The following is a 23,262-nucleotide window of genomic DNA, read 5'->3' on the forward strand; positions in this document are numbered from 1 at the left end:
AAGTAAACTCAGCTATGTTGCTGTAATACTTCTTATAAAACAGTGTTTCCTGAATCTTTGAAATGAAATTGACTCATCAAATACCTGCACCCGTTGAAAAATTTGGATCACAGGAGATAGGATCATCAACATTCTCCACAAAAACTGTGAACATATACGAGTTGGTGTTATTGCCATCATCTCTGGCCTCAATTTCTAACGAGTAGATTCTGGAGTTACTTGGGTTGTCAAGATTCAAAGACTGAAGAACAGTGATTATACCTGTGACTAAGGAAGGAAATAAAATAAATAAAAACTATTAAACTCAAATATTTATTCCTATTAGTTTATGCTGGTGATTTTTAAACTTGCATAAAGATACAATTTTCATTTTTAAGAAAGGCGATATTTACCAAGTGTATATCCATTGCATATATTTAAAGCTCTTCATACCAGGCTTTTTCTTTTAGGGCCACCAACAAGCTCCCAAATCATGACACAAAGACTTCTTAGTAGTTACGAATTCTCGGCCTAGATTAGGCTCATTTTTGGCTAGCTCTTTTAACTTAAATTAACCTGTTTCTCTTTATCTACCTTTTGCCTCTGGGCTTTTCACCTCTCTTTCCTTCTGTACATCTTATTTACACTGTTTCTTGTGTCTGGGTATCTGATGGCTGCCTGGTTTCCTGCCTGGGGTGTGTCCCTCTCTTTTTCTAATGTTCTCTTCTCCATCTTCTCTTATTCTTCTTGAGCCTAGATTTCTCCCCTTAGTTATTCTCTCTGCCTGCCAGCAATGCCTATCCCATTTCTCTGCCTATCTGTTGGCTGTTCAACTTTTTATTATACCAATCAGGTGTCTTAGGCAGGCAAGGTGAAGCAAATGCTGCACATCCTTACATAATTAAAGAAATGCAGCGTAAACAAAAGTAATACACCTTTAGACTGCTAAATTAATATTCCTCAGCATAAACAAGTGTAACATGTCTTTATGTAGTTAAAATAATATTCTACAACAGCTTTTTTATTACTACATGTTTATTTTAAGTAATTATATATTAAAATTATTTTATCATATTTCCTCTAAATATCTAAATTACCATATATTTGTTTACCAAACACAGTAAGTAGCATTCCTCCTCTAAATTGCTAAATTTTAGAGGTCACATTTGACATTGATTATAATAATATATTGTAGTAGTGAGTGTGAAAACTCATCCCTATCATTTATTGCTTCTGATTCTAAGCTTCAGCCATCTTGATACACATAAAGATGGAAGGAGATCAAACTAAGGGAAGTTTGCTGAAATGAGGTAACTGTTCAGCCCTGGTGCCACCAGGTGCTTTTCCTCTAAGACTTTCTTCTTTTTGCTCTAGAATGATCCACTTTGACCTTATTCTGAACATCTTCAGCACTTTCACAAGCTGTAGGACTCTACTAACATCTCTTTACATTCTTCCACTGCAATCTGAATTTGAAGATTTGTGAACAAATTGAAAACTATGGATTAAAATAAATCTCAAATAAAGCTGATCAGTACTATGGTTTTGTAATGTGCCAACTTGATTGGTCTATACTCATGGGCTTCTCATTTTGGTGGCCCACAGGGAGATACTTGGTCAGCTTGGAGGCTGGAATGGTAGCAATAGGCTTTTAGCTTATTTTGTGGTAGTTTAGCTTCTTATATAAATTTTGGCTGATCTACTACATTGCTGCTGAAATGAACTGGCTACAACTGAATCTGTAACTACCTTATCTTCCCTTCAGCCTTTCCAATCTTTGCACATTGTTGCAACACACTGTATTCTATAAAGTTCATGCTCAAAAATTTATGCAGTTGAGTTATATTAAAATTGAAACACATGCAAACACACACACACACACACACACACACACGCGCGTGTGCGCGCACATGCACACACTCACACACACGCACAGCATCCCATAATGTTTTAAGTAGGTTTATAATTTTGTGTTGCCATATTCATAGCTATACTCAGCCTCCAGGTGGACATATCTGGGAGATCTTTCAGCCTCTCTGACTTCTAGAATAGGTGTGCGTACTAAATCTGAGATGGAAGGACCCAGCTTCTGTAGGACACTAACACCATCAAAGTCAGAGGCAAGAAGAACTCTCACAGGCCAAGTTATGCTGATGGGATCCTCATCCTTTTGTGTTCTAATCTATCTTAAATGTCCCTACTTTATGTCCACCTTCCTTCCCTGACTCAAGTTCTAGAATTAGATAATGACTGCAGCCTATCTGAAACTACATGGTCAGCTTCCACAACATGTTTTGGTGCTTCTGGTTTGTTGTTCAGTTACTATATTTGATGATACGAGGTCTAACAAAACCACACAAGAACAGTATTTCAGAGCAACTATGCTGCCCACGTAGACAAAAATCTATCCCTAATCAAATATTTAACATTAAATTACCTGGTTAAAGTCTCAATTTTTACAAATATGACCAAAGTGATAGCTATGTGTTCCACAGACACATTCATGCTAATTATCTCTGAAAGATAATGCTCATATTAGAGGCAAAGTTTTAGATAACTCTCTATTTCATGAAGCTGTCTTTTAACAAGTAAGAAAGTCATAAGTATAATGTCACATGTTTCTGCTGTTTCCTACTCGGTGTTTAATTTTAGAAGAGAAATTTTACCAGCCCAAGTGCTAAAGAGAGTATAGAGGTAAGTGTATGTTTAGCTAAAGTAGTCTAAAAGTATTTATCTAAAACTTACAAGGATCTAAAGCAAACATTTCCTGATGGGTTTTAAAGGAATACATGATGCTGCTGTCTTGATCACGGTCTGTTGCTTTGACTCTTGCTACAAAATCTCCAATGGGTTTCTTTTCAGTCACATTAATTGAATCCATAGGAAATAGCCTAAGAATAAAATTGTAAAGAAAAATTTTGGGAACAACTCTTACAAATTTAATTACTGAATTATAACTAAAGAAACTTCTGGATTTTTGAAACCATTACCTTTTGTCAAGAATTTAAGAGCTCCAAGCCAGGCAGTGGTGGCACAGCCTTTAATACCAGCACTCAGGAGACCGAGGCAAGTGGATCTCTGTGAGTTTGAGGCCTGCCTGGTTTCTCAAAGCTACACAGAGAAACCCTGTCTCGAAAAACCAAAGTTATATATATATATATATATATATATATATATATATATATATAAAACAAACAAAAAAAAACCCCAAGAATTTAAGAGCTTCAAATTTTGAGAAAATTTGTTTGTGGAGCAAAGTTACACAGTCAGATTTTTTAAATAGGATTTTCTTTTTATATAATTTCTGCTATTAGGCCAGATTGTCAAGAATGCCATGGAATATGAGAGATGGAAAATGAAAAATGGAATGGAATAATACATCTCCATTGTTCCAGATAGCCAATGCATGGAATAGTTGACAAAGGAACATAAGGTACTGAATGCATCCATTTATCTTATAATCTCTAGGATGAGGGGCTGGCCAAAGCTTTAACTTAGAACAAGGTATTAAGTCAATTTCTGTAACATAAATCTCACACAATGACTCTGATCATCTCCAGAATATTTCTGAAATGTAAGTCTCTTTATATGGCATTTTTAAGGAATCTTCCTAACTGATAACTTGTGTGCCATGTGAGGTCCAAGGACGAGAGTTGAGTGTATGATGCTATGCCTCCAAGCAACATTCTGATTCCATCTCACTTGGCTCCTCTTTTACATCCAATATGACAAACATAGTGTCCCTATAGTAATTATGTTCTGGAACACTTTAAGTCCCTTCCTTTTCTGTTTCCCTGTTCCTTAGTATTCTGTGTCTCTTCAGATATGAAAAAATATTTAGAAACTACATAATAATTTGGTCATGGCTCGTATGTACTTAGTAATAAATTCTGTTAAATGGGTAATAAATTTGTGTTTATTAAATGGGGAAAACAGCAGAATATTGTTCTTAAATAATGATGGTACTTTTACTAAATACAGGTAGAACTGAAGAATGATTATTTTCAAAAATAAGAGATTACTGAGCCTCTAAATTTGCTTCAGTTTCTCAGATGCTGTAGCCAGGTGAATTCAGGAACTCAATAAATTCCTCCTTATAGTTATCCATTTGTTGTGACACAACTTAGTAACAAAAGGAAAGTGACCATAATACTATTACTTTTTTCTCTTTACTAATCTAAGAAATATATGGTTATTTTCCTATTATAGTAGACTATTTAATTACTACATTTGAACTTTGAAAGATATGTATTCACAATCTGCAAATATTTCCTGTTACATTGTACTTGGGAATATAAAAATAAAATACTTAAACATTTTAAACTTTTTAAGGTCAGTGTAATTATTAAAAAATTAGCATAACAGCTTAGAAAATCTTGAGAATGAAAACAAAACCACAACCAAATCTTTCCATTGCATTGCAGGTTGGTCACTTTTATACTTATTTTGAGTATTTTCTCATACACATTGCTCTTTGTATCCATGCATGCATCAGTTGTGGGTATGTGCTAATACGTATTTGACAGAACATGGTATCATTTTCTCCATTATCACAGACTATTTATTGTCATTTGTAAAATATACAAAAGGTTTTCTTTAACCATTCCCCTCTGCTAACACTTTGAAAAGAAAGTGCTTACTCAAATTGAGGCGTCTCATCATTTATGTTTCGAATATTGATAATTATTGTCCCTTGACAGAACAAACCTGAAGAATCTGTTGCTCTCACTGAAAGCTGGAAAGTCTGGAAGAGAGGTTTTGAAAAATTATAATATATCATTTGATAACTGGTATACCTATATAGTTTATACATTTCCTGCTATGTATACAATATAAATGTGTATACAGTAAGAAAAATACTATTCTGAATTACTATTCAGAATAAGCATAATTACTTCCTTAACTACACTCGCAATAAATTTCAAAAAGCTTCATTTTGTATCCCATAAAGTTTGACTCAGAGGTCTTTGTAGCTTGGCTGCTGGCCTAAATATAGAGGCAATTGAAACAAATGCATGAATGAATTCTATATTTAACCATAAACACAAAATATAGTGAACTGAAGCTCTTAACTGTTTGGGGATGATCCTGAGACACAGGACTTCAAGCTATTCTTCAGGATAAGAACAATGTGCAGTTTCTGAAAGGCTGAGGATATCATCAGACTTGAGTATGCTCCTAGTCAGTCTCTCCCTCCTCTCACACCTTAGATATCATGCATTACTATCATCAAGTGTCACTTTCAGAACACAAACCAAGCACTACACACAGAGTAAAAGGTCTTTAAGAAACTTTGAACAAACATTCATAAATGCCTACACTGTACACACTTCCATGCTGAATAAAAGACAGCGATTTGTGTGGGTGACTATATGTGTAATCTCATAAATCAGTTGATGAAGTGGGGATAAAGAAGAAAGAATTGTAGAAGTCTGCATGTGTTGGGTTGAGTGTATAAGTAAAGACAAGAGAGGCAAGGGAGCACCAGAATGTTAGGTCTGAATTGGTTACACGCACATAGAAATATACCTAACTTCCACCTCTTTCCCATCTAACTTTAATCTCATACAGTACTCACAAAATCTGTCATTGCCTACTCTACTATTCTGCAACAGTCAATGTTTCCAAACTGAAGTTTGAATAAGATTCATTTGCACTCCTCATCCTTTTATTTTTTTCTTCAGATTATAAAGTGGAAGTCATCTTCAACTACTAAATCTGCTTCCTAAATGTCATCAGCAACTTCTTTATTTTTGTTCTAGAGTAGGTATTCTCAACCTATGGGTCTTGATTCCTGCTGGTGCATATCATATATTTATAGTATGATTCATAACTGTAGAAAAATTACAACTATGAAGTAGCAAGGAAACAATTTTATGGTTGGGGGTCCCCACAACACGAGGAACCGTTTACAGTCACAGCATTAGGAAGATTGAGAACCACTGTTCTAGAGTCTTGCATTTTCTTACTCAGTCTTTTTTCAACTGCATCATGAGTTAACATATATGGAGTCATCTCTAGAACAGGAGCAGTTTTGCAATGGTAGTACTAATGGTAATAACTTACAATTATCTACCCTTCACACTCAGTTATTCCAATGGTCACTTACCTAGGATATCTGTGGTCATTTTGTCTTAAATGTCTTTAGAAATTTTTATGTAGTTAAGGTGCAATCTCTACAGTTTGGTAATTGGAAGGATCTGGTCTAGACATTTGGTTAACTACACAAATCCTTGCAAATGAATCTTGCAAAATATTACCCTTTTTTAAAATTCTCTTCCATTCTTTCTAGAGAAATAAATAAAATTAAATTACATGATATCCAGCATCAAAGTCCAAGGCATCTTCACCTCTTAAGCTAACAACACCATTTACAGGATCTACTCCAAATGTGTGTGCTCCCCTCTTTGGTCCAGATAACTCTGTCTCGATGCTGTACTGGGAAATAAAATGTATATTACTCCAAAATGAATCAAAAGGTACAGAAAAGTTATTAATGTACAATAATGGGACAAACATACAGAAAGTTCCTTATTTTTCCATAATCACTCTTACGGGCTAGCTGCTATAAAATCACTGAAATATTGTCATTTGCAGTAGAAGAAAATCAACTCAGTTGCTTATAATACTATACACTCCCTTTGCTAATCTTTAATGGAGTTATACAACCATATTTTCTTCCAAGAATTTGAAAATGTCTAATTCTGATTCTACAAATGATTTTATATGTGAAAGGATATACATACAGAATAAATTTATTACCACTTTTTAAATTCCAAAAAGATATCAAGATTCACCCACACATTTTAAAATTTCAAATATTAATACAGCTGGATATGCAGGTTTTAAAACTTTACTGAAAGTTCTCCAGTAATTTGAGGAGAGGTTAAATTAGATAAATCTGTTCTTAAAAGTATCTGGCAATAAAGTGAAAGAAGTTAATAATTTACTAGGGAAAGCTCCAGTTACCATTATGAACTTGTTTTTAAACTGATATGAATCCTATACTCTAGCAATATAACTAATTCTCAAAACACAATATTTTGAAACTATCACCCACTGGTTCCTCTCATGTTCCTACAAATGGCATACTGGCAATACTATTTTCAGCTGTACCATAGGTTATTTTTCTTTAATCTACTAAAAAGACATTATCTAATAGGGAAGTATCTCAGATTTCTTAACAATTTCATATTGGCTTGTCTACAACAATATAATTTTGACTATTCTATAAGGAATTTTACTACTTTGACAACAATATCAATGAGTGGTAGGGAAAGAAAAAAAAATCTTCTAATTGTGGAAAGCACGGGCAGGAGAGATTATATGACTGTCCCAACATCACCACACTGGTCTGGGATAAAGCCAGAGCAGCCCAGGTCAGCTGACAGCCCAGCAGCCATTGCTGCTTCATTAGCTCACAGTGAGAGTCACTGAATTAGTAGTAAGGGATGACAGTATGTGTTCAAAAGGAACAGCTGTCAGGATAGCATGCTGACTCTCAGAGGTTAAATGCCAGCACACCTCCTGGATAGAACTTTAGAAGGTTTTCTTCCATGCCAAGTCTATGAGAAACTGTCTAACCATGAATCAATTATTAGAAAACAAATCTCTATAGGTTAGATACTTATGAGTCAGGAAGGCAAAGCATCAAAATCACAGACACACACACACACACACACACACACACACACAATATGTATAGGCTGGTTTACAGTAGTGTGTATATACATATATGCACATTTTATTGTATAATCACATAAAAGTAATCTCACAAATATTGCACTGAATAATTAACTTTATTCATTTATTAAATTACGTTGTCTATTCTTCTAAACAGCCTCAGCCACTTTGCCCTGTGTACCAGCTTCAGAAATATTCACATCTCCCACAATAATAAACACCTACTGTCAGCCTGTCACCATGTGCAATGTCCTCATCTGTAACAGTTGCTTTGTAGATGGATTGAAAGAGTGGGTAGTCCTCAGCAATTTCAAATGTAGCTGTGAAGCAAAAATCAAGAATATTATATCAACATATTTGTTATGTTAATGTGGATTTTGGATTATTGTGGGGCTGGGCTAACAATTTAAGACAGCTAGTCTTCCTTTTCTCCTTTTAGTCTTTTCCTCTTTGACTTCTTATCATCTTTCCTGGCCCACAGAGCGCTTTTCTTTACTCTGTAGCATTATTGGCAGCAACTATAACTTAGTAAGAAAGAACACGACATGAGGATCCAGTAAGGTGCCACAAAGTATTTCTACATCTGCTAGGGTCTGTTTCACATACCTTATAACATCTCTTGAAAACACAGGTTTTTAAAAAATGCATAAACTTATATAAAATACTGCATGGATGGATGGCATGGGCTCAGGAAAAAAAAAACAGGTTAAATGAATTGTTTTCTTTATTTCTGAAATGTGTGTCTGTGTGTGTGTGTGTGTGTGTGTGTGTGTGTGTGTGTGTGTGTGTGTGAATTATGAGGGTGTGTGGATCTGTGTGCACCTGTGTGTATGTGATTTATGAGGGTGTGTGCATCTGTGTGTGTCTGTGTGCATGTGCATGTGTTGTGTGCATTATGAGGGTGTGTGTGCCTGTGAGTTGCTAAATTAGACCTTATTGAAACTTGAACTCAAGATCAGTGATAAGGCATTTTTAAATTTCCTATATAAGTAGACTAAATTCAACTAATAATAAAATCAAACTTTCCCAAACTTCCCAACTAAATTTAAATTTTTGTAACGTTTAATCTAAGAGATTTTGGCATAGTGGAGGTTAATGCTGGTACTCAGGAACATGTCTTCCATATTTTCTCTAGAAATAATACAAGAAGGAAGAAGAGGACGTAGAATAATTACCAATACACACAAACCCACTTTAGCATAATTTGAAGACATATCATCATCCAATTTCAAAGAAACTTAGGTAAATTAATAATATGAAGAATAAAATCTTATTAAACTTATAAATTAATGTCTTAAGCTTTCATTTCACTCTGATGCCATATTTCAAGTGAAAAATCACACAGAAAAACTGTCAGTAAGAGAAAAAATACAAACAACAGGTCTAATTATGCTGTGAAACTGTTAACAGAAAAATCAAATCTCTTGGAAGTACAAAACCAGGAAATTCTGTTCAAAGCCTCATGGGTGTACAGTAGGGCAGAGAGGTATAGAAATACTTACAAACACACCTGAAAACTTGTTTTTTTCATTAACGTCAAATAAATGATAACAAAATTACTCTAAGATAATAATTGAAATTTAAAATAGATGAAGTAAAGCATAACTAGACAGATGCAGGCATCTAGACCTCAGCTTGAATCAAATGATCAGAACACTGGACTTAATATCCTTTTGAATTGTCCAAATGTTGGCCAACTGTCAGGTTTTTCTGAGTCTTTATTAGTTCAAGCTATTATCTACAAAGAGAATTATTAAAGGTTTAACTGTACTGGACCCTCAAAGCTCTGAAGCAATTCTTCATTAGTACACTCTTTTAACTTTCTATGTTCTTCAAATTTTGGTTTTCCCTGCAAAAGCCTTCATCTATTTTGAAGTCCAGAGAGGAGCTATGAACCTATCACAAAGTAAACAACCACTTAGACTAGTAAGAGCTGGACTTTCCCCTGGGGCTCTGCACCGCCACTCATAACTGCAGGTTCTGTCCTTGTATCGGGGGAAACGGAAGCATTTCTCCACAGGAGGCAAAACTGCTCACTGTCTGGCACCTCCCTTGATCTTCCCTTGCTCTGACTGGGTTACCCCTCGTTTTCAGTCACTCTTTCACTTCTGCCTACTACTCTTTAGCATGTAAACACACTCATGTCTGTAAAACACTGATTACCTCTGGCCCCAACTCTTTCCTACCCTTCATTGTCAGGGTTTATATTATCTTTTCACCTCTCACTCAATCTAAATCTATTCTACAGCAGAAACAGTTTCACAAAACTTATTTGTACATCCATGCTTGCCTGACGAATGGACCAAACTTGGTGTTCCTGTTTTTGATTTCCCATCAACATTTATACAAGTGATACTTCTTTCATCACTTGGCAGACAAAAGAGCACCACTAGGAAGGAGTTGGTCTAAAACTTCCAGCATCTATGGAAAAAAAATCTCCTGTTGGCAGTCTCCTGAATAGCTATTAAATTTTTTGATAAGGCAAAATGCTGGAACAGATTTTCAGATCATGTCCGACAGTGTCTTAGCAATTCTAGGTGTCCAGTAACTATCTCCCTTGTTCTGTCTTCATCGAGCACACATTTATTATCCCCTCATAGGCAAGAAGGAATTCAAAGTAAGAAGAGGGTAGTCATCATATGCAAGAGTCATGGGAGTTTGAGATCCATATGGGGTCCAAGAACTCAGGGGCGGGGTGGGGGGGGGGAGTCAGGAGGGATAATCTGATACCTCACTTCTCGACTACAATAGAAAGGAAAAATAAAACAAGACAAGAACACAGTTATTTAGTTAAATATACAGCCAATACCATTGAAAGTGTGTGTGCATGTGTTTGTTCCTATTGAAAACAAAACAAGCTGCACATGATTGTCAGAGAATATTTTTCATAATAGTAAAAAGAAGTAAAAGACTACTTTTGTATCAAGTTCATGGAATACACATTACATTTCTAAATGCAACCAAGATTTTGAAAGAAGTAAAGGCAATAGTTGAGGAAAATATAAAAGAGATATTTTCACATACAAAAATTATAATTTATCTTAATGATCATTTTTAAAAAAATTAATATGGCTCATTTAGTAATTGAACACTTGATTTTGCTTTGTACATTTCAAAATTTAAAATGGTATACTAAAAATTACTTTATGTTTTCAAAAGAAATTTATAGTTCAAATTCATCATCTTCAAAATTGAGGTAAATTCTGTTTTCATAGAACTACATTTTAATTACAGTGATAAAAATGTCTTTCAAGTAGATACTCAAGCTGACACACTTACTAGTATGTTCTCAGAATGTAGAATACAAGCATAATTTGAAAGGAGAAAATATAAAATTTCAAGGCATCTTTTAATTTGATAAACAGAAAATAAATTAAAATGATAAATAAAGACATATAACTGTTCAAAAGGGAGATGCAAACAGTGATAGAGGTTTCATTAATCCCAGCTGTGCATTTCATCCTATCCGTTTGTCCTTCCCTTCTTGTGTGCTCAACCTCCCATTCAAATGAATCCTCTCTGCTTGTTTCTGAAATTACCCCAATGTCTTCTTTTAAAAAGAAGTGAACCAGACAGGAGTCTTGCAATCCCAGATAACCCAGCCACTGCCTTCTCTCCAGTTTCATATTGAGAATTCTAAAGATATGTTTTCGTTTCTCGGAATCACTAACCAAACCAACCTGCTACACTCTGGCTTCCACACCATGACATAGTAAACTAGCTCCTAGACTCACTGGTTATGTTTCCTTATATTGTCTGGGGGAAGCAACGGGCATTGTAATTCCCCAATTCAGTTAACTGTAGAAGGCAGGTCTACTAAGCAAGCACCTGGCGTTCTCCTGGAATGTTCTTTTCCCTGTAGTTTATGGAATAGCTCCTCCTTTGTCTACCACCACTTTGAGTCCTCTCTTTCCTTGGCAGGCTAACTTTCTTCTCCATGTCATTAAACGTTGTTCTTCAAGGTTTGGCCCTCTGCCTTCCTTTCCTCTAATTCCCCACTGTGATTGAGTAATTTCATCCAAATCCATGGTTTCAATTACAAAACATTCATAGCCCTATGCAAGCCCTCTGAGCTCAACTGCTAACTAAAATCCCTGCTTTGATACATGTAACAAAGGCATGTCAAATATAATATGTTGTTCTGGGGGTGCCGTTTATGAAAGATTGCTTGCCTGTTATGCCTGGAGTCCTTATTTACTGCCTAATCCCCAAACAAACAATCAAATAGCAAGTTCAAACTGAGCTCAGAATTCTCTTCAAATGATGTCTATTCCTCAGTTTCCCTTTTATGCTTGAGGATCTCTGCCTCAGTTTTGCAAATCAGAAACCTGAGTGCTTTCCTTCTTCCTTTTTATTTTGTTTGTCATTGGATTCACTTAGTACTTAAGCATATCAAGACAAGTCTTTCCATTTATTTCTACCACATCCCTAGCTAAAATGCACCATACCCTCCCTGGATTACTGAAAAAACAAAAAACAAAAAACAAAAAAAACATCTGCTGTCTGGCCTTCCTCTATCTGTACTCAATGTCTTTAAACTTATTCAAATGAGTTACATCTGTAATTGTTTTGGTGTTTCTATGGTCTAAACTAAAACAAAATTGAAAGTTTCTATAAAATAAAATTATTTAAATATACAAAGGCAGATATTTTGTGACACAAAAATGCTGTATGAAACTGATGTTTCAGTATTCATAATACCAGCAATGCACCTGCTTGCTGCCAGTTATGCATTGCTGCATTTCTCTGTTACAGGAGCAGAGTTGAGTGATAGTGAACTCATCATTCAAAACATGAACCCTGGGCACTCAGTTCTCAATAACTTACTATTTTTAATTTCCACATCTCTTCCTTATACTCAGAAAATGAGAAGGTAGAATGTCTGACACACTTTTAAGGAATGTGAACTATTTTGTTGTTGAAATTTTGAATAAAAAGGTATTTATTAGACAATAGCTCTTCAGTTAAAAGAATCCGATGGATGACAGAGAATACAGACTAAGCTCTGATCACTTAGCAATTGGAAAATTGCTGTCAGAAAAAGTAGAATACTTTAGATGAAACATTTCATGATCTCAGATTTTATTCGTAAAAAGAAAAAAAATAATATAACCAAAGCAGGATTCTGAAAATTTCACTTGTTAGCCAAGAAAGGAGTAATTCACTAATACATTTACTTATATCTCCCTCCTGCCTTCCTATCTTACTTCTTTTTTTTTTCTTAAGAAAAATTTTCCATTCATTTTACACACCAATTAAAGATCCCTCTCTTCCCTCTTCCCACCCTCCCAGTCACCTCCTCCCAACCCATCCCCACTCTTCCCCACAAGAAGGCAAGGCCTCCCATGGGGAGGCACATCCAGTAGAGGCAAGTTCAATCCCTTCCCTCTGCCTCAAGGCTGCACGAAGTGTCTCCAAATCCTGCTCATCACCAGGGATAGATTCTGATCCTACTGGAAAAAGAAAGCATCTTCAATAAATGATGCTGGCATAACTTGATGACAACATGTAGAAGATTTCAAATAGATCCATATCTATCACCATGCACAAAACTCAAGTCCAACTGGATCAAAGACCTCAATATAAAACCAGTTACACTGAACAGGATAGAAAAGAAAGTAGGAAGCAGTCCTGAATTCATTGGCACAGAAGACCACTTCCTAAATATAACATCAGTAGCACAGACACTGAGAGCATCAATTAATAAATGGGACCTCCTGAAACTGAGAAGCTTCTATAAAGCAAAGGATAAAGTAAATAAGACAAAATGACAGCCTACAGAATGGGAAAGGATCTTCACCAACCCCACATCTGACAGAGGGCTGATCTCTAGAATATATAAAGAACTCAAGAAACTAGACACCAAAATAACAACAATCCAATTAAAAATGGGGTACAGAGCTAAACAGAGAATTCTCAAAGGAAGAACCTCAAATGGCCAAAAGACATTTAAGAAATTGTTCAACATCCTTAATGCAAATCAAAATGACTCTGAGATACCATCTTATACCTGTCAGAATGACTAATATCAAAAGCACTGAAGATAGCTTATGTTGGAGGGGATGTGGAGCAAGGGGAACACTCCTCCATTGTTGGTGGGAGTGCAAACTTATACAGCCACTTTGGAAATCAGTATGCAGTTTCTCAGAAAATTGGGAATCAATCTTCCTCAAGACCCAGCTATACCACTCTTGGGCATATACCCAAGGAATGCTCAATCATATCTTACTTCTTTTATAAATGTCCTTAAGAATTATTTTCCTAATTTTAATGTGTTTGCTTTCTGACCTTCCAATATATGAGTGAAAATTTCTACCTAACAAATGTATTTTCAATCTATTCTATTGAGAATTTGTGTGTTTTCTTATACATATGTATATTGGGATATAGTTTTTTATATTTGTATATACTACATACTTTGTCTAATAATAATACCAAATGGTTCCATATTAAACAGTATGTCTCATCTCTTTCACTGTATATTTCTATTGAAACTAAATAATAAAAAATAAGAATCATACCTGAACCCGAAGAAAAGAGGGGGTCAGCAGTACAGTCTGGAGGTTCTGGAACATCTATTATATTAATAGTCAAAACATGTCTCATGACACCTCCGGTATCAACTATAAGTAGAAACCTGGTTGGATCAGTTTCATAATTAAAGATTTTTGTAGCCGTGATGACACCAGAATCTAAAAAAGAGACAATTAAAATCATAAATACTGTCTATCAGTGTAGTTAGTAAGATACCTAAGTATCTTTCTATTTACAAAAATATACCTGAAATGTCTAGAAATGTGTTAGGATTAGAAATTATAATTGATATGTAAATTAACTAAATTGGAAATGACATGATCTATCCAAAGTAGCACAATTATCTCTCATTCTATGAATCTTTTATGATTCATAGGACAGAAAAGAAAATAGGTATGAAAATAAATTATTTACAAAGAAAAAATACAGGCAAGTAGATATGAGTAATTTACACATTTTGATCTTGTAAACTATGTTTTCCTTAAAACATTTTCACTGAAAATCATTTCTGAAATCACAGAGGCTATTTATTAGTGACAGAGATTTCATTGTCCTCATGTTCACTTGATATAAACAAGGAAAAAGTTTATTTATATCGAGCTTCACTAGTTATAATAAGTTGACTCTAAAATCATGTCATAAAGTCTTTATGTGTTTGATAATATGGGTATGGGGCAGTGGTATATGCATGTTTGTTGGTGGTATGCTACTTGAGGTTGATGTTGATGTTGTCCTCGATCATTTATCACCATGTATAGGATTCTCATTATTTGAGTTAACTTACTGGATTCACTGGTTGACCAGAAAGCATCATGGATCTCTCTGTCATTACCCCTTCCCACATGCACTGGATTACAGATGACCATTGCTATGCCCAGCTTTTACATGTTAAGAATCTGATCTCAAAATATTTACGTTTATAGATCAAGTATTTTATCAACAGAGTCATCTCTCCAGCCCCTGGGGTCTGGGTTTTGCAGACTTTTGACCTGAAACTGAGATAAAATTTGTTACCAAGAATTCTATGTTGTGGAAGGAAATATGTTGCTCCTGCTAGAGTAGTCTAATTCTCAGCATTAAAACAATCAGTTAAATTGAGGGAAGAAGAGCTAGTATAGATGAAATGAAGAAAAATATAGACAGTTCAAACACGTTTTTCAGTATTAGGCATATCAGTTTTTATTAAGTCTGGATATTTTGAGAAACTAGAAAAATGTTTCAACAAATAAGTTACTCAAAACTAAATATAATGATATCTTAGGAAGAAATCTACTGAATAGAGAGAAAAACTACTATATATTATAAGAAATTGGCTATTATCAACAGACTATCTTTTACTATCATTTAAAACATACGCACTTACTGATACTAGTTTATGAATTTTAAAAGGACAAATGGTAAGTTTTCCTGAAACAAACTTCCTATAAGTTCTTAGAGATTTCACTTTTAATTTTATGGAATTCTATGTGCCAGATAAACTCAAGTCATAGCAGGAGACAAACATAACCCTACTTGAACATCACTCAAATTGAAATGGAGCTTATGTATTGCTCCTAAATAGTCAAGAAATAATTTTAAAGTGTGGTGCTAGATCCAACCTTGAGAGAATATCAGTAACATCAATGATAGGATTTATTTACTATGGTGTCTCTTAATGGGTCTCATTTTATTAAACTGAACCAACTTGACGAAATGACCGTATGGGTCTTCTTCTAACTCCTTATAAAGATTTTAGTGTTAAGGATATAATGCAAGATTGCCTGTATCTATGCAGATAACATATAAAATCTAGATATATCTGGAGTTTATAGACCCAACTACCAAAAGCAGTAGATTTATAATAGCTCATACTTTGGTACCAGATGTTTGTTGATGAGTCACCAGTAGTAGAGATTTAGCATCTTGTTTACTTTGAATCTAGAATGTTCTGTACAGTTTCATGTTTTCATGGCTAAGTTCCATCTTGGTGATATTGTGAGGTGGTGAATTCTTCAAAAGTTGGGGACTAGTGGCAGGTCTTCATGTTATTAGAGAGTGTCCTAGAAGAGAATTATGTGAGCCCAGCCTTTCTTTTCTTCTTTCCTCTCTTCTCTCTCTACCTTCCTTTTTCTCTCTCTATCCATGAAGGGGCTGCTTTTCCTTGTCATGCATCCCTACCATGTCTTAGAGCTAGCAACCATCTGCAACTCTAGTTCTAGAGGATTCAACACCTTCTGGATTCTAGAAGCAACATACACATGTGGTGCATAGACATACATGTAGGCAAAGTACACATACACATAAAATAAAAATAAATGCAATTTTAAAAAAGATAAGTGTGTTTTAAAAAGCAAAGGGTAATTTTTACTTACAACAACAAAAAATAAGATTATATGAGGCAAGGACCAAACTGTATCCTTGAATCAATCATTAAAGTAGAATGATATGTCTTGGTGAAATCACACTTCATCCTGAACTTTACACAAGAATATATGACAGAGGCAAGAATTAAAAACAATGCTGAAGAGAATTCTTAATAGACACTGACCAATTTAATGAGAAGTGAGATGTTTTACGGTGACACATGAGTTTTACTAAGATAAGAATGGCTTAAATAATGGCTGAAACTTGCCAAAGTGAAGATGAAGAAAATATAAGAAATGTTTAATAATAAGCTAATTCAGCATGATCACTGAAAGGGGATAGAAATATGAGGGGAATTCATAGTAATTTGAAAGAAATGGGAATAGGTAAAAGAAAACACATCTCTTGTGACAAGAGGGCAGAAAGGCAAAGCAACTGTCTATAAGGAACCCAAAGAAGTCTACAGATGATTTATAGTCATTCCCTAATATGTGATGTGATTTCAGTTGACAATAAAGATTTTAAGTGTATCAGAGGTTTGAAATACTGAGAAATAAACACATTAGCCAATGAAAATAGATCTGACTACAGCCACTTTAAGGACTACTCAAACACCCTTTGAGCTAAAGATAAATTAGGATTGATATGATGGTTCATGTGATTTTTCCCAAATATTCCTTGGCCCAGGAATAGCAGAACAACAACAGTTGGGCAGTCAAATGAATGAGTTCTCTCAAGTAAAATGTCCAAGAACCACATAGCAAACTCCCTGACCACTTTATCAGGGAGGGATGGATAGAGGAATTCCAATGACTGCAGAAAGTATAGAGGTAATTTACAAAAAGAAAGAAAACAAAACAATGGACCTTGACATTAGTGATTAGTAATTCTATTTAAAGAGTTTAAAAAATAAACTCTGGGTTTGAGATTCTGAAATTAAGAGGAAAATAAAAGGGACTGGGAGATTTTTGAATGGTTAAAGAACCTGTTCAATTTCAAGGATCAGAGTTCAGACCCCCCAGAACCCACATGAAATCTAGATAGACATAGCCAACCTATGCTCCCAGCCTTGGAAGGTAAATACAAGGGATTCCTGGCAGACACTGGTTAGCTGGATAAGCAAGATTGGTTAGCTATGAGTTCAAGTGAAAGACCCTGCCTCAATACATAGGTCAAAAGCAGGGAAGGAAGACAGTGTCAACTCTGCCCCCCACCAGCACTTATGCATGAGCGTCTGTGGTGATGTTGTGTTCCCCAATACATCATGCACCCTAATAAATTTATCTGGGGTCAGATGACAGAACAGCCACTAGATAAACATAGAGGCCAGAAAATGGTGGCACACGCTCCTTTAATCCTATCACTTGGGAGGCTGTAAGTCTAAAGCCACACTGGAAACAGCCAGGCATGATGACACATACCTTTAATCCCAAGAAGTGATGGCAGAAAGCAGAAAGGTATATAAGGTATGAAAACCAGGAACTAGAGCTGGTTAAGCTTTTAGACTTTGAGCAGCACAGTTCAGCTGAGATCCATTTGGATGAGGACTCAGAAGCTTCCAGTCTGAGGAAACAGGATCAGCTGAGGAATTGGCAAGGTGAGATGGCTGTAGCTTTTTCTGCTTCTCTGATCTTCCAGTATTCACCACAATACCTGGCTTCAGGTTTGATTTTATTAATAAGACCTTCTAAGATTCATGCTGCAAGTGTCTGTACATATACACGCAGCTATAAATTTGTGAGCACATATATGTACTCAGAAACAAAACTGTACTGGGTGTTGATAAAGTTCTGGCTACAACCACAGGGATATATGAATGGCAATTTATTTTAAAGTTATAGAGATTTGAGTACAAAGTTTTACACTGGCTCACAAAAGGGATGGAGCATTTGGGACACTGGATAGGATATAGTATGAGGATCAAAGAAACAGAAGAAACACCGTGGCAGAACATGAAGTAGAAAGAAACAGTATGAGTGACATAATCAAGCCCCCAGAGAAATGACTACCAGGGTGTGGGAAGAAGCAAAATATCTGGAGCTGAAAATAAGCAGGGGAAATTCCAAAGAGGACCATAACCACACTCAAGAATCAGTTTTACAGATGGAGAAGCTTGCTGACTCCCCACTTCCTGACCCAGAGATATGAGATGTGTGGGAGTGTGAGTAATATTGGCAGGAGACATGCTACATTTGTTCCTGAAGATGAAAATTTTTGGTTAAGCCAAGAGATAGAAAAATGTCACAAGATAGGTTAAGAAAAGAATTCTTTTTAAAAAAATGATTTTTTTCATAAATCATATTGGGGACAGGATGGAAAGATCTGGGTACACAAGACTATATGGGATTATCTTAGGGAAGAAGCTAAGTAGGATGCTGATGAGCACAGAGGAGAGGATAATACTTGTTTGCAAAAGCTTCCATCTTAGGCAATTGCAAGGGCCACAGGAAATGAGAGATTAGGTGTACATATGTTTTCCATAATTAGATTCAGATATACTCGTATTATAAAGAAATGGTGAGCAAGTAATATGGAGTACTTATCTCATCAGAGATGAAAGCCAAGATTTACACTGTAACTTCAGCAGAGGTCAAATAAGAAAAAAGAATGTCTTTGGTCAGATGTCAGAGGTCAGATAAAAAAAGAGTAGCAGACAGTTGAAGAGACTTAGGAGAGGGTCTTGCTGCCACCTGACTAGGAAAAGTTAAAGACCATCTGGGAAAATGGTTCAGCAGACAAAGTACTTCCTGCACAAGCCTGAGGATCTGGATTAAGATTAGCATAAAAGATGAGCACAGCCTTATATCCTGTAATCCCAGAGCTGGAAAGGCAGACAGGAGGATTCCTGGAGTTTTCTGGCCAGCCAACCTAGCCAAATTGATGGGCTCCAGACTTAGTGAAAGAGCCTATCTCAAAATTAAGGCCAAGAGCAGTTGAAAAGGACCCCTGCTGTCCGTCTCTGGTTTACATACATTTACAAACACCACACACAGATAATAAATAAGTAAATAAATTAATCAGAGGCACTATTGCCACAGAAAGATTTCTAGTATCACACTACAGTCAAGATAAATTAATTGCAAATTTGAGGTTTAATGTAAAATCTCAGAGATTGAGTGGAAAGGGACGGTCTGATGAACAGAAGCTGGAAATGACTTGTGTGGAAATGGGGCTGTTGTAGAATGTAGAGCATGCTCTGCTCTCAATAGATCATTCCGAAGAAGACATATGCCCGGCAACTGAGACACAAAGCCATTTCTATTTTTAAAACCTATTTTCTTACATTTATCAACATTATACCAGGCAACGCTTTGACACATTTGAGTATAATATACAAATAAATGTGCACGTGCATTTTAACGGGTGTCTGAAATATAAAAAGGAGCTATGCTAGGACACACCTCAGTTAACACTACCTTAGCTTCATATATAATTGTAAAATTATAAAACTATGAAAAAAATCACATTTTGAACAAAGAGCATATAGATAAAAACAAGCTGATGATCTTTCACTGGCATCACCTGTATTTTCGAGTGGGCCTGGATTGCATGCTAATTGAGGGAAAGAGTGAATTTTGTTTGCTTCTTCAAGTTTTACCTGAGAACCTCTTTCTACTTTTTATCAAGTTACCAAGCACACAAACTACCTGGCTGGGCACGGCCAGAAGTGTGCTCCCTGCCTTAACTGATGCTTTGGTAATCCTCACGGATACACTTTCAATTTATTGGTCAAAACAATTTCAAAATGTTTTCCTGGAAATGGGCTCTCTCTCTCTCTATATATATATATATATAGATAGATAGATAGATAGATAGATAGATAGATAGATAGATAGATATAGATATAGATATATCTATAGATATAGATATATCTATAGATATAGATATCTATAGATATAGATATATCTATAGATATCTATATATATCCCAAATCATCGTTTATTCAAGGGCTACTTTTTGCTTGGAAAAGGAAGAAGCAGAAGCAATTCTCAAGCTAATTATTGGACAGAACTTAATTTATTCAGGAAAGAACACTTGCGGCAATGTGAGGCTTATTCTGAAAGAGGAGCAAGACAGAGGAAAAACTTCAGAAACTGTAATTATCTGAAGCAAAGTTTGAGCAAATATTCTAATGTACCATTGGAGTGTAACTACATCATTATCTCCAGAGTCTCACTTTAATGTAACAGTTACAAAATAAATAAAAATATATAAATGCTAAAATTAATTTACTTGCATCGATGACAAAATCTTTTGTTTTATTCAAAAAGCGGTAGGCATTTGGTTTTCCAGCCACATCTTTGTCATAAGCACGGCTTAGCTCTGTTCCAGGAAGCTTATTTTCAGGCAAATTCACAGGGTTGATCAATATCTGAATTTCTGCCACAATATTGGAAAACACTAGAGCTGTAACACAGAAAGACTTAAGTAAAACCAAGAGCGATGAAATGATCATTCTGTAGGCTTGTGCTCATTAGTGATTGTAGTTGATGAAAAGGCTTCATGTAAAATGAAACTAGCATCGGTGTTCCCTTTAAATGAAATTTTAACACACATTTTCTGTTGGGCCTTACATCTGAATTTTGACTAAAGAACAAGTTGAGATCCAATCATTATTCTATCTTTATTTCTTCGTTCAGTCTGGCTGTTGAACTATTACCAAGTACAATTACTATGCCTGTTCAAAGGAAATTTCCCTAATTTCCTCCTTGTCTTTAGCCATTCAATCAAGGAATTATGTGTGTTCACTTAAACTACACTTTAATTAAAAAGTTTACCACATTTTTATTTGAAACACCACTTCAAAACATCAATGCACTGTCTTTTCTGGTTTTATTTGCTTTTTTATTTTCATTATTTTCCACCATCATGAAAAAAGACTACTTTGCTTTATATGTGACTCATTACAGATTCATAACTCCACATCTCCTCAGCAAAAAGCAGAAATAAAATATTGTGAAAATCTCTCCCAGACTGTGAAATACAACACAAGGATAATATATGAGCATATATAGTATCCAAAGAAATAGCCTAGTGTGAAAATTAGCCATTTCAGAAATGCATCATATGATAATATGTAGTAGACAAGAGTTAAAAGCAAATAGCGCTACAAAAAGAGGACTCTGGAAATATCAAGTGGAGTCCTGCTTGAAATAACCTAAGGCCATATTAAGTTTTTCTCCTTATTCATACACACCTACATGTACACAAGAACAAGTAAGAAGTTGAGGAATATTAACGGAAACTAAAAGGATCCCAGCACAGATTCAATTCTTCAATACCCATAGTCTTCTAAAGGCAAACAGTTTGCAAACTGAAACTCACCTTCGCACATTAACAAAATCTTGAAGATATTCATACTCAGGCTGGCTTCTCCAATGTCCACACCAAGGCCACTAACAAATGCACAACTGTGGCTACTTATATAAATTCAGTCTTCATACAAGTTAAGCCAGCACGTCAGTCAGCTGTTACTCAACCATGATGACAATAGATTTACTCTGTTTATCTGAGTGATTATGTACACCGGTCGTATTTCAGCTCCTGTGTTTGTTCCCACACAAATCTGGTAAGATTATCTGCAAAGCCAGGATCACTATATGCCACCCATTTAATTCACACTTTTCCAGTTAATGGGTGGTTTCCTATGGAGAATTTTTGGCAAGAAGCCAGGGGATCTCTAATTTTTCTTGATCCTGAAACCCCATGCATTCTTTCAAACCCTGCCTGAGACACTGCAGCTGACACTGACTATGTAATCACCTGTGTACTTATGGCTGCTTAGTAGCTGCAAGGAGCAACAAGACCCACACATAGGCAGCTCAAAACCTAGCAAACATGAAGAATGATAAAAGTCACTGTACCTCCGAGAGGAGAAGCAGGGGTCAAAAAAGAGCATGAAAGTTCAGATCAGAAAGAAACACTTTTAAAAAGAGAAAAATACTCAGAGAGGTGGCACTACTTTATAGCAACATTTTCCTGACATCCTGTTAGAAAAAGGATTGCTTATTCTTCCCAGTATTTATGCATTTACATATTTTTAATTATTTATATGCAATTTGGCATAACTTAGAATTATTCACACAAGCTAGAATAAATATAAAAGAATGATCAAGCCAACGATACCAGTTAAATGTGTAACAATGTTCATAAATACATTGAAAATGATGTAAACATGGCACACTAAAATGTTTTCTGTGTCTCAGCTATTGTAAATGATGTATTTTATACTATGAATTATTATTATTTTGTAATAATAGTGAGATGAAGAGTGAAGTAAATAAAAATCAAATAATATTTCTGTAAAAACTAATTTCTATTTTGCCCATTAACTGTTCAAAGAGGAATTTGCTTACTAAACATTTCATTAGTTACATATATATTTATGTCATATAGAATACAGAGATAATACAGCTCATTATATGCCTTAAAATACTTATATTGAAAAATAAGCATTTCAATTAAAAGTATGATTTATATGTTTAGCATAATATATTTAACAATGTAATACATATAAACAATTTACTTTGAATATATGAACACTGAATCTCTACTTCCGACTCTAGTTTACCCAAAACAAATATTTCCCTCATGGCCTCTAATTTTTCCATTTCTCACTGAATTCAATTAATGCTGCCTATTGGAATGTTGATTGGTCTCGTTGGCTTGATCTTGAGCAGGTAACAATAGCTGCAAGGTCATGAGTGCAGTGGCCATGTCCAG

The 23,262-nt window shown here is 35.2% G+C and overlaps 1 protein-coding gene across 1 annotated transcript in view; it reads right to left on the reverse strand.

Annotated features, from left to right (window-relative positions):
* The window catches only part of LOC128098662 (cadherin-related family member 3-like), a 164,790-nt gene extending 142,892 nt beyond the window's left edge, over window positions 1-21,898 (reverse strand). Inside the window, exons 1-8 of the mRNA XM_052719972.1 lie at window positions 21,865-21,898; window positions 20,773-20,940; window positions 14,184-14,354; window positions 7,888-7,982; window positions 6,295-6,417; window positions 4,620-4,723; window positions 2,725-2,870; window positions 85-267 (exon numbers count right to left, since the gene is read on the reverse strand). Of these exons, the coding sequence (XP_052575932.1) occupies window positions 85-267; window positions 2,725-2,870; window positions 4,620-4,723; window positions 6,295-6,417; window positions 7,888-7,982; window positions 14,184-14,354; window positions 20,773-20,940; window positions 21,865-21,898 (1,024 nt within the window). The remainder of the gene's footprint in view (window positions 1-84; window positions 268-2,724; window positions 2,871-4,619; window positions 4,724-6,294; window positions 6,418-7,887; window positions 7,983-14,183; window positions 14,355-20,772; window positions 20,941-21,864) is intronic.
* Window positions 21,899-23,262: the final 1,364 nt, after the last annotated feature.

The sequence above is a fragment of the Peromyscus californicus genome, unplaced genomic scaffold (genome assembly GCF_007827085.1).
Source record: "Peromyscus californicus insignis strain IS unplaced genomic scaffold, ASM782708v3 Scaffold_6__1_contigs__length_162567912, whole genome shotgun sequence".
NCBI lineage: Eukaryota > Metazoa > Chordata > Mammalia > Rodentia > Cricetidae > Peromyscus > Peromyscus californicus.